Raw genomic sequence first — 16,768 nt, forward strand, 5'->3', positions numbered from 1 at the left:
GCCCTAAACTCCCTCTGTGTAGGGGTGGTTCATACAATCCTGCAATAAGTAATTTACTGAGCACTTACTCTGGACCGGGCACTGTTCTAGGCACTGGGACCTATCATTGTCCAGAAATGGCAATGAAGCCAGTGAAGTAGGAAGGGAGTGAGCAAAGGGGAGAATGGAAGAAGGAGATATGATAGATCCAAAGTCAAAATCATCAATAAAAAAGAAAGGACACAAATTATCAATATCATGAATGAATGAGGAGACAACAATATAGATCCTACAATAGTAAAAAATAAGGAATGTTATCAACAACTTTATGTTAATGAAGTCAATAACTTTTGGCTAAATTTATCACCCACATGGGCAAATTCCTTCAAAAACACAAATTACCCAACTTACTCAAGAATAAGTAGATAACCTGAATAGCCCTGTATCTATTAAGGAAATTGAATTCATAATTTATAACCTTCCAACTAAGAAATTTCCAGGCCCAGGTGGCTTCAATCAGGTGAATTATATCAAACATTTAAGGAATAAATAATGCCAATTCTATACAAACACCTACAGAAAATAGAAGAGGAGGAAACATGTTCCAACTACTTCTATGAGGCCATTAATACCCTGATACCAAACCAAGGCAAAGACATGACAAGAATATAAAACTATACAGGTGAGTGTTCATCACGAACATAGATTTCAAGAACCTTAACAAAAACTAGCTAATTAAATCCACCAATATATAGAAAAAGGATAATAAATCATAACGAAGAGGATTTTAAGCCAGGAATGCAAAATTACTTCATTTTTTAAAATAAGTCAATATATTTCACCATATTAACAAAACAAAAAAAACCCTATATGATAATCTCAACAGATACAGAAAATTCTTTTTACAAAACCCAACATTTATTTCAGATAAAATTCTCACCAAACTAGGAATAGAAGGAAACTTCCCTAAGCTGATAAAGGGTATCCACGAAAAACCTATAGCTAACATCATACTTAATGATGAAAGATTGAATATGTCCCTAAAATCAGGAACAAAGCAAAGACGTGACTTCCACCATTTCTACTTAACTTTCTACTGGAATTCCTAGTCAGTGCAATAAAGTAACTAGAAGAAGTAAAAGGCAACCAAATTGGGAAGAGAAAAGTAGAATTACAGATAACATTATTGCCTATGTAAAAAAAATCCTAAGGAATCTACAAAGTTGCAAAATAGAAGGTCAATTGCATTTCCATATACTAACCACAAATATAAATGAAAGAATGTCATTTACAATAGCATAAAAAAGTGAAATATTTAGAAATAAATTAAGAAAATTTAGGTAAGTACACTAAAGTCTACAAACTATTACTGAGATAAAATAAAGAAGACCTAAGTAAATGAAGAGACATACCACGTCCATGGATTGGAAGACTTAATATTGTTAAGGTGTCCAGAGCGTAAGTCCTTCAATATAAGCAAATTTCAAGTATCTATTGTATCGTATCTTATTAACACTCATTAGTTAAAGGTAGTCACATGGCCAAGTCCAATATCCATGATGTGAGAATGTCTGCTTCTCATATGAAAACGAGGGAGAGGAATATATTTCTGAAGTATAATTCAACTTCCCACAATGTTCACTGAACATTAATTATGTTAATATCCCTAGAACTTAACATAATACATGTGAATGGCTGTCGAATGATGACTAAATAAATGTATTTTAGAAAAGTATGTCAAAATATCATTTCATGTTTCAATTTGGAAGGATCTTTGTTTCAAAAATCATAACTGGAGTGTCACAACCTTACCTTATGGTGATGATGTTACCTCACTATCCAGATCCCTGGGACTCTACCATCACTACAGTCTCATGCTGGGAACAAAAGGAGTTATGATAGGAGTTCAATTCTTGCTAGGAGTGGGAAATTGCCATTTTTCTTCCTATTTTTTGTAGAGTTGAGGTGTAATGGTAGTTTGAACATGTAAACAATAGAAAATAACCTTAATTAATTATTGTCTCATAACTTCCCCTACATACATATTCTGTAGAGTTCTTTCTTCCTGCCCCTTTGGATGAAATTTAGAATACACTCACTGACATTTTTTTCTTTGCTTCAATAATAAAATGTTTACTATTTCCCCCAGTATAGTAACCATAAACTCTGAATTTCATGAGAAGTTTTAATTTTTATGTCTCCATCTTTGATCTATTGAAGAAGAAAAGGCTTCGGTGGTAAAGAAACAGTGTGGTCAATTTCTCTCTTTTCCCCAACTAGAGCTTTATTATTCCATTACTTTCCTACTTACTTCGTGGCCACTGGTTCCTCCAGGGTTAAGGGGAGTATCATTTGGGAAAGAAGTAGGAAGATAAAAGACTTGACTGGTACTATCTTGAGTTAATGTTAAGAACTGGGAAGAATCTGAGGATGTTCCTACTTGTAAGGTAACGAGTTAGCCTGCCACAGGTTCATGGATGCTGTCAGAAGACACAAGGCTCCTGGTACTCACGGTACAGTAAAAGCATGAACTTTATATTTGTCACTTCTCCTTGTCCCCCAAACTCTGTGGGGGGTATGCAAAGTGGCCTGCGTGGACAGTACACATGCAGTGGATCTGTGTCACAGCTGAAGAAACCTAAGAAAGGAGCCCTAATCTTTTATAATAGGCTACAAGCAAATCTGACCCACGTTTGTCCCAGAAGGAGACACTGTCTTTGTTACACTGGCCATCAACCAAATATGCCCTCTGCTTTAGAGAGAGACTGTCTCTATCTTCCATGATGTAGAGATCTTGCCTTTTTTTATTAATTTCTGAATCTCAGAACCTAGAACAGTGCCTCGCTAAATATTGAAAAACAGAGGGATAAAAGTTGGGAGAATGTAGCCCAGCCAGCGTGGCTCAGCGGTTGAGCGTCGACCTCGGATCCATGCGATCGGGGTTTGATTCCCGGTCAGGGCACATGCCCGGGTTGTGGGCTCAATCAAAGACTCTCTCATCATTGATGTTTCTATCTCTCTCTCTCCTGTCCTCTCTCTGAAATGAATAAAGGTATATTAAAAAAAAAAAAAAAAAAAAAAGTTGGGAGAATGTAAAGGAAGGGGGCCATGGAGTGTCTAAAATCAAGCAAGGACAGGGATCAGAGGAATCAAGACCAATAGGTCAGGCTACCCTAGCCTTAGCTCCTCATTCTCAAATGTCCCAACAACACTTTGTGTCCTTTGGTTGCAGAAAAGCTTTAGTGTTATCAAAAAGCTCCAATAAGGTAAACTCTACAGCCCACTCTTTTGAGTTTTGGTTACTGCCAAGTAAGGACCGTGGCACCTCCACCTACCACAATTCTCTGCTCTGTGCTGCTCCGCTCTGTGATGTAACGTTCCCCTCAGGTAATTAGCTGGTTGGGAGCAACTCTGCCAGCTGCCTCATGTAGGCTTAAGCATTTTAGACATCAAGTAAACAAAGAAGAGGCTGTTCTCTAATAAATATTTGTTCAAGGAATTAGTTAAATTATTTTCTGTGGCAGAATCCTAGCATCATGTTCTCATGCATTTTCTCCAGTTTAGGAAACCAAACCCCAACCTTCCAAGGGAGAGAGAAAGGATGTCTAATCATCTCAGGCTAATGAAAGATGCATCCACTCTGCAGTTGTCTCCAGGCACCAGATAGTGCACCCCGCCCAGTGGGACAGCAAGCTGAAGAAAATGAGAAATGTAATGGGACGTTCAGGACAGAGAAGAAAATAGTTTCCTTCATTGCAAAGAGTTAAATCCTAACCAAGCCTCCAACTTCCACCAACCAAACGATGCGCAGCTTCAGCACCACACGGAAAACACTGGCTCTGGCTCTGTGTGGAGCAGTCAGCATGAAATATAATGCAATTCAAAATAGACAGGATACACATGCTCCAGAGGGAAGTCATTAATACCCATGAATAATGATAAAGCAAAATACCATCTGCCAGGATCATGTGGCAAATCTTTTTAAAATTCCAATTAGCCTATAAACCAGAAACATCGAGCAAATGTGCTCCCCCTGCCATGGGAGACAATGTGTCCTTGATGTCTCCATCGCTTCACACGTAGACGAAAATGTGAGTGATGGCAACATTACCCATGTCTGCATATATTTGGGAGGATGCATTATTTCTTAGGACACAGGTGCTAGCTATGTAACCGGGCAGAACAGAATGTTAGAATCTGCTAATTAAGGCCACATATGTATTTTCATATACACTTTAATTGCGGGGGTGAAAAAAATGCATCTGTTATAAACACAGTGTATTAATTTCACTGTAACAATGTGGTTCCATTTAATTCTTGTATGTATTTGGAGTCGGAGCTAATGAAGCATTTCTATCGCTCTGTTATCCCAGGGAAAATCATCTCGCGTATGATGGATTCAGGTATTCTAAGCCACTTTCCTGAACTGCATTTTATGAAGCAAATTACTATTACAATCATAATATCTATTATTAGCCCTGTTGTGGTATAGCCTGAAAAGAAACCGTTCTTATTACAAATGCATAAAATAGTCCTACAGCCCGCCCAGGCGTGGCTCAGCGGTTGAGTGTGGGCCTAGGATCCAGGCGATCGGGGTTCAATTCCGGGTCAGGGCACATGCCCGGGTTGCGGGCTCAATCAATGACTCTCTCATCATTGACTCTCTCTCTCCCTCTCCTGTCCTCTCTCTGAAATAAAGATATATTTAAAATAAAATTAAAATAAAATAAATAAAATAGTCCTACAGGCCAACTAGTCCATCACTTGTCTCGTGAAATACCTCAAGAAGCAAAGCAGCCTACTTCTGAGCACAGACTTTTCCCACTAGCTCTTGCTTTGCCGTGGTTTATCACAGCACATGAAGAGCCCTGGAATTCCTGTATTTGGAGCTTCTGATCCCACTGCTCTCCTTAGTCACTCGCATGCTTTCCAGAACTCACTCGGTTTAATCTATAAAACATCCTCCCTGCTTCAAAGCGTTATTTTAAGAATCAAAATAAGTCCATGTGAAAAGTACCTTCGAAAAAGTTTCAAAACCCTCCCGTGGTAAAAGTCACTTTTGATTATCATGACGAGATACACGAGGCAGAATCGTCTGCATTATATTAAGAGGTAAAATTATACATTAAAAGGAGAACAGAAAGGTCTCTCCGCAGGCTTGGGGCATGGATTTGATGCTAGATTAGGTGGCTCTTGTTCAAGCAGCAGGACGATCTGTCTCCGTCCCGGGGCTGGCACAGAGGCCCGGCCAGTACCCCGCCTTCCGCAGCTCCTTCCAGCTCTGACGCCAAGGGGGTGTGCTTGAACCCGCAGGCCACTTGAACTTGGGTTGCAGTGGGGTGCTATATTCCAATTATTAACAACATAACCAATTTCCATTAACCATGTGTTAAAAGGAAGGTGAGTTGTATCATTTTTGAAAAATTCCTGGTCATTTGACTCAGCATGCTTCAGAACACAAACCCCGCAGGCCTGCACTCCCGCACCGGCCGCATCACAGGGAGCAGCGTGAGGCCGGGAAAGCCCAGAGCCGCGGATAAGCTGCAGAGCAGGCTACTCGCGTGCAGACGCTCAAGAATCACCGCGCCAGTCACACCTGAAGGCTCGGGCTCAACAGCAGTTTATTTCTGCACACCCTTGGGCTTAGTAATTTTATTTCTAGGACTCTATCCTAACAAAACACTACTCCGTGTGCTGGATGATCATGAAGTCACTTTAATAGCAAAGAACTGAAAAATGTAAATGCATCTAACAGGGACATGGGGGCATAAATTATAGTACATTCACATAGTGAGATCCTTGTAGTGGATAAAAAATTGAGGGAGGTCTAACTATATATACTTCTCACGGAGGTCTCTAAAATATAGTATTTAAAATAAAAAGCACTGTGGATTCTGGTCATAATGATGCGCCATCGTTTGTAACAAATGTACCCCTCTGTGGGGGATGGGGGCAAGGGCGGAGGCTGTGCATGTGTGGCGGGCAGAAGTTATATAGAAATCTCTGTACCTTCCTCCCAATTTTGCTGAAACTCTAAAACTGCTCTAAAAAATAAAGACGAAAAGAAAAGAAAAAAGAAAAGAAAAGAAGAAAAGAGAAGAGAAAAGAAAGAAAAGAAAAGAAAAGAAAGAAAAGAAAAGAAAAGAAAGAAAAGAAAAGAAAAGAAAAGAAAAGAAAAGAAAAGAAAAGAAAAGAAAAGAAAAGAAAAGAAAAGAAAGGGAGGGGAGGGGAGGGGAGGGGAGGGGAGGGGAGGGGAGGGGATCGCGTTACCGAAAGTACAATCCCATCTAAGTAAAATATAAAGCAAAAATAGCTTTGTCACACTTCACAGCTGTTGCGTGTTTTACAAACTGAAGGCAAGACCCCCGGGGCGAGAAGATTCCGCCCGGCTTGAGCGCGATGCGCGCGTCTCCGCGGCGGTGGGAACCGACCGGCGGCAGGGCCGAGGCCGCCCGCGCACGCGCACAAGCAGAGGCGCAGCCGGGCGAAGGGGGAGAGGGCGGCGCGGGTGATGCAGCTCCGTCCGCCTCTGCAGGCGGGGCAGGGGGACAGGGGAGGGAAGGAGAGGCAGTGGGAAGACTCTCACAAAAACAGGCTTTTTGTACATAACTCTTGTGCTGTGGCCGAACGCTGTCCAGAGCAAACGCAGGCCTGTGCTCCTCGCTGGCGGAGAAGCCTCACAGCGCGCTGCGCACACACAGACGGCGCCCTGGCGGCCGCCAGCGGGAGGGGCGCCTGGGCCAGGGAGGGGAAGGGCCTGAGAAGTGCACGTTGGTGGCCACGAAACAGCCACAGGATGTAAAGTACAGCACAGGGAACAGAGTCGACAATATTGTAATAACTATGTATGGTGCCAGATAGGTACTGGAAATAGGGGGGGGGTCACTTTGCAAAGTATGGTTGTCTAACCACTATGCTGTACACCGGAAACCAACACAAAATAATATTGAAAGTAAACTGTAATTGAAAAATAAATGTTTTTGCCCGGCCGGGTGTGGCTCAGCAGTTGAGCATTGACCTAGGATCCAGGAGATCCCGGTTTGATTCCCGGTCAGGGCACATGCCCCGGTTGCCGGCTAGGCAGCCGATCAAGGACTCTCTCATCATTGATGTTTCTGTCTCTCTCTCTCTCCCTCTCCTTTCCTCTCTCTGAAATCAATAAAGATATGTCTAAAAAATAAATAAATTTTTTTAAAAATAAAAATTTGCTATTATAACAAACAAACAAAGGATGAAAGATGAGCCATGTGTCAACCATCTTTAAGTCACATGCTGGGTCTGAGGACTGACTAGGCCAAATAATGTTTACATCTTAAATTTTCTGTTGGTTTCATTACAACCATAATACGGAGGCCTACTGGGATGCTGCTAAGAAAATAAATTGAACAGGATTGCTTTAATTTCTATGATTAAACTAAAGACAGAAATGTTAGAACCTTAGCATGACTTTAAATTATATATATATATATCATTTATTGAAATATAAAGATCTTCATTTACACGTTTAAAAACAGAAACACGAACGGGGATTGGTAATACATTTTGCATCGCTAGAGCCTTCCTGTTGAGTTAGTTCTCACACATTCACCACACCACTGTTTTGGGAACACTTACGTATTTTTCTCTTTATTATTTCTAAAATATAAATTTTGGACATTCAAAAGTGCAACAGTTAATGTGCCTGTGGGGAATATCACAGTTAAAAAAATATAAACAAAGGCAGTGATACAGCTTGTCATAAATGTTTTGGCAGTATTCTCCAAGTCTATATAGAAATACATATATACATATTGATGTATAACATCATTTTATCTCACGTCCCTCTTCACAAAAATAGGACCATTTTGCTACAGGTTGGCAGACCACATTTTAAGGACATCATGGATCATTTTAAAAGTCACAAATTGTGTTTCCCAGTTCAGCTTTGATTGTCTTCATAGAAACAGAAAGCAGGAAGGATTGGCAAATTTTCATCCGGGAACTTCGCAGGAGGCCATAAGGGGAAAAAAAATCTGTGATACACTGAAAACACTGTTTAAAAAAAAATGCAGTTACACACAACTTGGGTGGGAGCATTCGTTAGGGCTGGAACCTGCTGGTCTGAGAATTTTCATCCAGCCTGATGATGTCACACAAGACTCGAAGGAACATCAAAATGCAAAGTACCAACAAACGAAGGCTGTACAAGGGAGAGTGGGTGATAAACAGAATGCTTGAGCTGTGATTCTAGAAACATAAATGTATTTCAGGTCTAATTGGCTCTACAGAACCTAGTTAGGTTTTCTTTTTTTAATTGGCCAATCTGGCTCAGTCTTCATAATATGAAAAGGTAGATAAGAAAGTGGAGCTTGCATTGAGATTACACCAGTAGGTAGTCAAGTACCTTGTTATTGCTTTTACATCTTCCAAAGCATCACCTGCCAGGAGACATACAGTGATTGCAGTAATCACAGCCCATGTTTCATTCATACGGTGTCAGCGATTAAGCGGTATTGCAAAGAATGCCAATGAACCCACGCCAACCAATTTGACAGCTTGGATGGATGTGACAATTTGTTCTCCCATCTAACCCCAAAATATCAGTAAAACTTCTTTATTTTCTTTTTCCCCACCAAAATACTGGCCTGGCTCTAGAGACTGGGCACACTGAATTGCATCATTTTTACACATGCATTCCGGGGGACCGGAGGAAGAGGGAGTTCAGTCCCCCCATGCAGCGGGAAGCAGTGCCTTTACTTTTAGAAGACCTGCCAACCGAGATTTAGCATGCTCAGCCTCCGCAAAGAATGAAAAGTTAAATTAAGGGTAGCAATTGCTAGATATGTGGCATTAAATGGCACTGACCAAAGCCAAAGATTTAAACAGCAGGCTTCCTGCATGGTTGCTTTCTAGCGCAGTTCCTGATTCCAAATTATTTTCTTCCCATGGCAGTTTTCTGTAACCTCAGCTGGTTATTTCCCAAACCTGGCTGATCAGAATAGTCAAGGTGTTTATAAAAATACAGGTTTCTGCTCCCCCCAGACTTAATAATTCAGAATCTCTGGGATGAGGGCTTGGAATCGGGGGTTTTGGTTGGCAGTTCCATTGGGGAACAAAAGACCCAAATGAAGACATGCACAGCCTTCACTAGGCAATGACTTTATGGTCTCAGAGTTGCTAACTATTTCCCACTGTGGTAAGAGAAGAAGAAAGAGGGCTCATGGTCAGAATATTCTTCTCTTTTAGGGTTCAGAGAATTTTAAAAATACATATGTTGGGACCCACCAAAGTTATCACCAGGCATGAATAAAACCTCTCTTTATGCCATCTTTTTGCTGATGATTATATTTTCCACTGAGTATTAACAAGAGAAGTCATGTTAGCCATAGGCATATGCCTTTATATTGAGAACATTTAGGATTCAAGGGTTTTGCTTATTTGTTTCAAATCCCATTACTTTCCAGGGGAGTTAATTGTTTTTAATACAATGGATTATTCAGTACACAGTTAAAAATTCTGACTTCCTGGAAGACACTACTTTCTTTAACTTTGTTCTCTATGTTCAACTAAATTTAATCCACTAAAGCTATTACCGTATTTTATAGAGAAACATGTTATTTAATATAAACGTCAAAAACTGTCAAACTTGTCACCTACTTAGTAAAGATTTTTTAAAATTGTGCTTTCTCTGTAGGAAAAAAGTGTTACATATTACACATTTAGCATTACTGATAACAGTAGTATTATTATAAACATAGATTACAATATAAAAATGAGTTGTTGGGCTTCTAAATGACCCAAATCTATTAAACAAGGTTGGTTAATCATTAGCCTTAATCTCTTTAACACTAAAAAAAAGTAAAATGCTATAGTACCAGTACCTTTTAAGGTTCAAAAGTGGTTTTGCATGTACTTCACAAGAAAGTTCAACAGCAGCTGATACCAGGTTCCAAGCGGGAAGTACATGGATGGGTTGAGTGGTCGGTCTCTTCAGAGGTCCAGAGAAGATAGTTATAAATCTAAACACATCCTTGGTTAGAGTTATTTACATAATTACAATGCTGGAGTTTCGTTGCAACAAAAATTGTGTATTGTTGGAATCTCACCAATGCCTTGAAACACAAAGTTGGTCTTGTGTGGTCCATTATTTCCTTGTCCAACTACCTCCAAACTTCACACACTGAGATGCTACTGAAGCACTGCAAGAGGCAATGCTGAGAAAGGTCATTTCAAAATATCCCACTCACTCTCATGTAGAAGGCTCCCTGAGGCCCTTGGCTGGGAACTTCTCTTTACACACGATCCAAGTCCTCCTCTCAAACTTTGCATTGCAATAAAGTGGTTTTCTTAAAAGGATCCACGGTGGCTCCAGGAGTGGAAGGTACCCCTTGAATCTGCCAGTTAAAGGAAGCTGTCCTCCACCAGGTCTGAGGAGTCTATGCCAATGTCGTCCATCATGTCGATGTCCTCAATGGTCTCGTCTTCTCTCTTGATGAAGGTAGAACTGCTGGAACCTGTCTCAATGGCACTCTCTTCAGAGGTCTGCGAGCTGGAGAGGGAAAGAACAGGAAAGATTATGACCATATAAAGTGCAGCCTGACCATGGTGGTATTTCTAGGGTGGGCTCCCAAAGGCAAAGGTGCTCTCCCTGCAAGCTCCTTTGCATTCACACTTGGGCTACCCAGTTGGGCAAGATTCTACCACCAAGCCAGGTAGCTACTCATGATCCAACACACTGCAGTGGGCCACGTGGAAAACTAAGGGCCACAGGTCATCTCCACACTTCAGCTTTCCTTCTCTTCTGCTAAATCTCTCATCAAAGTTGCTAACCAGCCGAGATGAGACAATTTCTACTTTCCCAACTCATTCCTAGTAGAAGAGAAAATAAGCAATGCCTGATCAAAAGGCATGGGGAAGAAAAAGCAGAGGGATGGAACCAGGGGCAAACTTCAGCCAGGCCACTTCCTTGATCTCCCTGAAGCCTCCTGAATGTCCAAACTGTGTTCTCAGGATGTCACCCCACTGCCCTCCTTCCCCTCACCTTTATATCCAGTCCCCCTAAGTCTTGAAGGCCCAGGTGAAGGGTCTTTACTTACAAGAGTAGTGGCTGAAAGAGAACGTCCTAGAGTCGGAAAGCCTTAGGTCTGGAATGGTCCACCCCTTAGTAGCTTTGGGACTTCACACTAGTCACTTAACCCCCTGAACTTGTTCCCTTGCCTATAAAATAGGACGACAATAGTGCCTGACAATATTCCTGTTTGTTAGGGTGATTAAATGAGGTAATAACCATAAAGCACTGAGTACAGTGCCTAGAACATAATAGGTGTTCAATAAATGTTAGCTGTTATTATTGTTAGTATTCAAACTCTTACTGAATTTGAATAGGGCCTGGATATTAGATGACATCAGGAAACAGTTTAATTGTCTTATGTGTGATCATGCTGTTGTGGTTATGTAGGAGAGTATCCTTGTTCTGAAGGGGTGTGTGCGCCACAGTTTCAAATGATTTAGTTCCGAACAACTTTGCAAGGAAAATAAGCTATGAGTATGTATGCATTTGTGTGAAACACACACCACTATTATTTACATGTAGCTAGAAAAAGCAAATGTGGCAAAATGTTAACAGCTGCTAATCTAAGTGGGAGATGTAGTCTCTCAATTTTTCTGGACATTTAAAAATTTTCACAAAAATTTTTGGAAATAATTTTCCCTAAAATCTCCAGCCTGTCACAATTCCCTGCTTGTCCTTCCTTCTCTGAACTCATACTATTTTACGGTTATCCTGCCTTGTATTGCTAAATTTTTATGTATGCGTTTTTGCTCCAAGCAGATTATCATCTGCTGACAGGCAGGAATGGTTTCCTCTCCTTGCCGTGAGGCAGCAGCTCCCTGCTACACGCACAGCCATAAACCCCACTATTGGCTAGCAGGCCAGAGGGAGCTCTCACACACACCGCAGAGGCGCTCAGCCTGCTCAGCTCTTTCCCGCTGTTAGCCCAGCCTGATTCCTCAGCCTCTCTCCCCTCCTCTCCACACCATTTCTAAGCAGGGAACTGAGCCAGCCAAGGAGAAGCCTCTGGGGAAGTCTGCTGCCATCCACCCCCAGGCCCTTATGGCTTGGAGAGCTCTAAAAACCTATGGGGCTACTGGACTGAGCTTTCCCTTCACAACCCCACGGATTAGGCCCTTCCCCAGCATGAGCTCATGCCTGGGTTACTAGTTTGTACTCCACCCTACACCCCCACTTACACCCTGCTCCTGGAGCGTCACTGGGAACCCCAGCCCACCCGGCTGGTCTTGATAACTGTCTAGTCCTGACATCCCTCTTCCCTGGCAGGCAGACTCTGTTCCTGGTACTGGCCAATGGCTAGGGGCCTGAGTCAACCCTTGGATACTGACCCAACTCATCTGGGAGCTGCATGGATGACACTTCCTCGGATGATGTAATTTAGACCGCTGGTCCCCTCTTTGGGTGCAAGTTCGACATCTGAGTCCTACAGTAGAGCCTGTCTCCCTGGAACTTGCCCTGGGCCCGGCATACTTCTCTCTCTCTGATAGTCCATCTCACAGAGAGAAGGCAGAGTGTGGGCACAGAAGCTCACTCCCACAAAAACTCAGTACCAGACCATCCTTGCTGCTAGTTAGGCTTCATGGTGGGTACTAGAGCTGATGCCTGGGATTACTCCTGGTTTCCAAGCGTATCTTACAGCTCAGGGCCTGGCTCCCAATAGGCCCTGACCTAGAACCCCTCAGCTCTCTACAGCAAGGCCTTGTCTTCCTCCTGCCTACTCCCCTCCCAAGGCCAAGCATCCTGAGCCTGAGGAGAGGGTTCTTTGGGACCACTCAGACCACCGTGCTGACTCCTGTCTGCCTAAACCCAGAGCATTCCAGCTCTGGGACTCCCTCTCTTTTATAGGCTGAATTGTGCCCACCCCCAACTCATATGTTGAATTTGACATCTTAATATGACTGTACTTGGAGAGAGAACCTTTAAAGAGGTAATTAAGGTTATATGAGGCCCAGCCGGGCGTGGCTCAGTGGTTGAGCATCGACCTAGGATCCAGGCGATCAGGGTTCGATTCCCGGTGAGGGCATGTGCCTGGGTTGCGGGCTGTAGCCGATCAATGACTCTCACATCATTGATGTTTCTATCTCTCTCTCTCCCTCTCCCTTCCTCTCTCTGAAATCAACAAAGATATATTTAAAAAAAAAAAAAAAAAGGTTATATGAGGTCATGAAAGTGGGGCCTTAACCCAATAGGATTAGCATTCTTATAAGAAGAGGACGGGACACCAGGGGCACTTGCACACAGAAAAAGGCCATGTGAAGACACAGAAGAAGGTGGCTGCGCTAGCTCGTTTTGCTCAGTGGTGAGAGCATCGGCCTGCAGACTGAAGGGTCTCGGGTTCTATTCCAGCCAAGGGCACACACCTCGGTTGCAGGCTCGATCCCTGACCCAGGTCAAGGTATGTGCGGGAGGCGACCAATCGATGTGTTTCTCTCACATCAATGTTTCTCTCTCTCTCCCCCTTCCACTCTCTCTGAAAAGCAATGGGAAAAATATCCTTGGATGAAGATTAAAAAATTAGATTAAAAAAAATGGGGCCATCTGCCAGGCAAGGTGAGAGGCCTCAGGAGAAACTAAGCCTGTCAACACTTTGATCTTAAATTTCCAGCCTCCAGAACTGCGAGAAAATCAATTCTGTTGTTTAAGCCCCTAGTCTGAGGTATCGTCTTCTGGCAGCCTGAGCTGACTAAGACATGCACCACGCTCGGCCCACCTGTCAGGGCCACAGTCTCATCTGACCTCATGTAGTCATTTGGGACTCGATTTGTGGGATTCAAAGATCGAATGTATCTGCCTAGCAGAAGTTCTAATTTTCCAAACAACTACCAGCTATCAACTACAATTATTCTCTCTGTTGGGTATGTGTCAAGTTCTGCAGTCTCACCTCCTGTACGCCTAGAAAAATTCTGGGGACACCTTTCTTATGCTATTTACCCCAATGTGACTTTCTAACTTTATTTAGATGCAGAATCCTTTTTACATCTGAAATATTATTCAGAGCCCCCAAACACAAAGTAACCAAATAGATCACAGAGCTGTGGAGGGTGCTGAGACCCACTGCTCAGCCTTCCCCCATCCTCGTGAAGTTCCACCACAGATCCCCCAGAACCTGGATAAGCATTGTTTACTAAAGGAATATAAACATGTTCTTAAAGTTGTTCTAAGCAAAGGATCATTAGAAAGGTAAGTCAGACAGACCACTTTGCCCCATCTCCAAATCTCATATAAATCATGCATTCCAAAACAAAAACCTTACTTTTAAAATTACCTGGTGCATGCAAACAAACAAGAGTTGTCTAGACCTTATACCTCAGTTGGCTGAGAGTGGTCACAATCATCAGCCTCCAAAATAATAATGCCTGTGCTTCTGCCTAAATAATCGTATGTAGTCAACTGAATGAGAAAGAAGGAACAACAACATCACAAATGAAGGGGGGAAAAAGAGACTCATAGCAACCTTGACCTTGAACCAGGGGCCACTATCACCTTCTCCTGCCTCTGCTCAAGGGCTGTGCAAAGAGAGGGAGGAATTGGGACATTCCATCTGGACTGTGTGAGCCAATGGTTCTAGTCCTGGCTGTGCACTTGCATCATCTTGGTAATAAATTAGTGGATCTAGGTAATTATCACCAATGGCTTCTAGTGTCACAAAAAGAGACACAACTGGACAGTAGGCACCTCCTGACAGAAGGGCATGGCACCAGCTCTGAAAGCATGCTTGCTTCAAAATCTAACCTGAGTTAGATCAAGTCTCAAGATGAACTGCCAGTTTACAACAAAAATATGAGACAGAAGCACATGGTAAAATACATTACAGGATGCAATCAGCAAAATTCTAAATGTGAGAACTCTACAGGCAAATGCTCTGGTTTCTTCATAAATAACATGCAAGGGGGCAAAAGAGGAAGGACAATATAGAGTCACAGAAACTAAATGCAATGTGTGACTCTTATTTGGGTCTTCAATAGAACAAAGCAGTCTGGCCCGGTGTGGCTCAGCGGTTGAGCATCAACCTAGGATCCAGGTGATTGGGGTTCGATCCCCAGTCAGGGGCATGCAGGAGGCAGCTGATCAATGACTCTCTCATCATTGATGCTTCTATCTCTCTCCCTCCCTCTCCTTTCCTCTCTCTGAAATCAATAAAGATATATTTTTAAAAAAAATAGAACAAAGCAAACGTAAAATAGTATTTGTGAGAAGATCAAAGGAATTGGAGCACTAACTAGATATTAATTTATTGTCAATTTGGGGGTGAGATGATGATAATGTAGTTATTTTTAATAACTGTGGCTCTTTTTAAAAATAGAGCCTTTACTGCATGGAGATACATACTGGAATGTTTATGGAAAAAATGATACGATGTCTAGATGTGCTTCAAAATTCTCCAGAGGGGGCAGAGGCAGAGAAACAGAGAATAGATATGGCTATGCATGTGGACTGGCCGTGAGGTCATAAACGTTAGAGGTGAGTGATGGATACCTGACGGTTCACTATGCTATTTGAATTGTGCATGTTAGAACTCTTCCATAATATGAAGTTAAAAAGAAAAAACAAATCAGCCAGGGCATGCTTGGGCCCCACTCCCAGAGACTCTAAGTTCTTGATCTGGGTGAGGCTTGTACATCGGTAGTTTTAAAATCTCCCCAGGTGATTCCAACTTGTAGCTAGGGTTACAAACCACTGATGTAGCATCAAACAACCCAGTCTAGCCTCTCTCTCACCTTTCTGGATTACTAATTAAGGAAACAGCAAAAGAGGCGTATAGTATCTCAATACTCTCAGTTGCTGTGTCAGTTTGATCAAATTACTTGAGGATTTCAATCAAAGGTTCTCTACCAGGGAAGGACAACCTTCCCTGCCCTACACCTCCCAAGTCACAGGGGGCGCCTATTAGCATCAGCTGGGAAGTGTTTTCAAAATTAAACAAACCCCTTGGGGACACTACCCTTTGCTCCCTTAAAACAGATTCACTACCGGGAGCTTGATCATCTGGGCAACGGCTCCTTTCCTTCATATGTGCTGGGGCAGGGGCAGGGGCAGGGGCAGGGGCAGGGGCAGGGGCAGGGGAGCTGTGCTGGAAGCTGAGGCCATGCCTGTATCTACCTGTGTCTGTTCCTCTTGCCCAGGTCTTCCTCCTCAGGAACAGGGTCAATGTCAGGCAGAGGAATGATGTAGCCGCTGTCAGCACTCAGCCTCTGCTCATCCAGGCCACCCTCCCAGTCCTTCAGCTTGTCCTCTTCATTTTTGTAGGTGACGCCAATGTAGGCATTATCAGCATCCACTCGCATGCGTGCCACGGCGGGATGGTCGCTCTTCAGGAAATCCAGGTGAATCTTTTCATAACTCTGCAAACATTTGTTTCACATAGTTAATCAAGTGTTATTAACCAAACTGCCCCCTCACATCAGCTTTATATGGTGTGGTTGTGGCCAATACTCACTGCCAGTAAGCCTGAGGGTGAACTCCACCCACTGACGTTCCAACAGCTCAACTACAACTGGAGGGCACACACAACCCACACAAGGGACACTCCTGGGACACTTAGCTCAGGTGATCAGGGAGACTGTGCCACTGGGCCCCACAGAACACGTACTACATAAGGCCACCCTGCCAAGACTGGGAAATGTAGCAAATCTACCTAATACATGGAAACAAATACACATACGCAGCCAATATGAGGAGACAAAGAAACATGTCCCCAGTGAAAGAACAAAACTCCAGACAAAGAACTAAATGAAATGG

At 42.8% G+C, this 16,768-nt stretch overlaps 1 protein-coding gene across 4 annotated transcripts in view; it reads right to left on the reverse strand.

Annotated features, from left to right (window-relative positions):
- Positions 1-7,422: 7,422 nt before the first annotated feature.
- The window catches only part of PDGFRA (platelet derived growth factor receptor alpha), a 46,963-nt gene continuing 37,617 nt past the window's right edge, over positions 7,423-16,768 (reverse strand). For all 4 annotated transcript variants that reach the window (XM_016207201.2, XM_016207187.2, XM_016207193.2 and 1 more), the window contains exons 22-23: positions 16,130-16,371; positions 7,423-10,507 (exon numbers count right to left, since the gene is read on the reverse strand). In XM_016207201.2, coding sequence (XP_016062687.1) covers positions 10,360-10,507; positions 16,130-16,371 — 390 coding nt within the window. In that variant the 3' untranslated portion in view covers positions 7,423-10,359. The remainder of the gene's footprint in view (positions 10,508-16,129; positions 16,372-16,768) is intronic.

This window comes from Miniopterus natalensis, chromosome 1 (genome assembly GCF_054644295.1).
Source record: "Miniopterus natalensis isolate mMinNat1 chromosome 1, mMinNat1.hap1, whole genome shotgun sequence".
NCBI lineage: Eukaryota > Metazoa > Chordata > Mammalia > Chiroptera > Miniopteridae > Miniopterus > Miniopterus natalensis.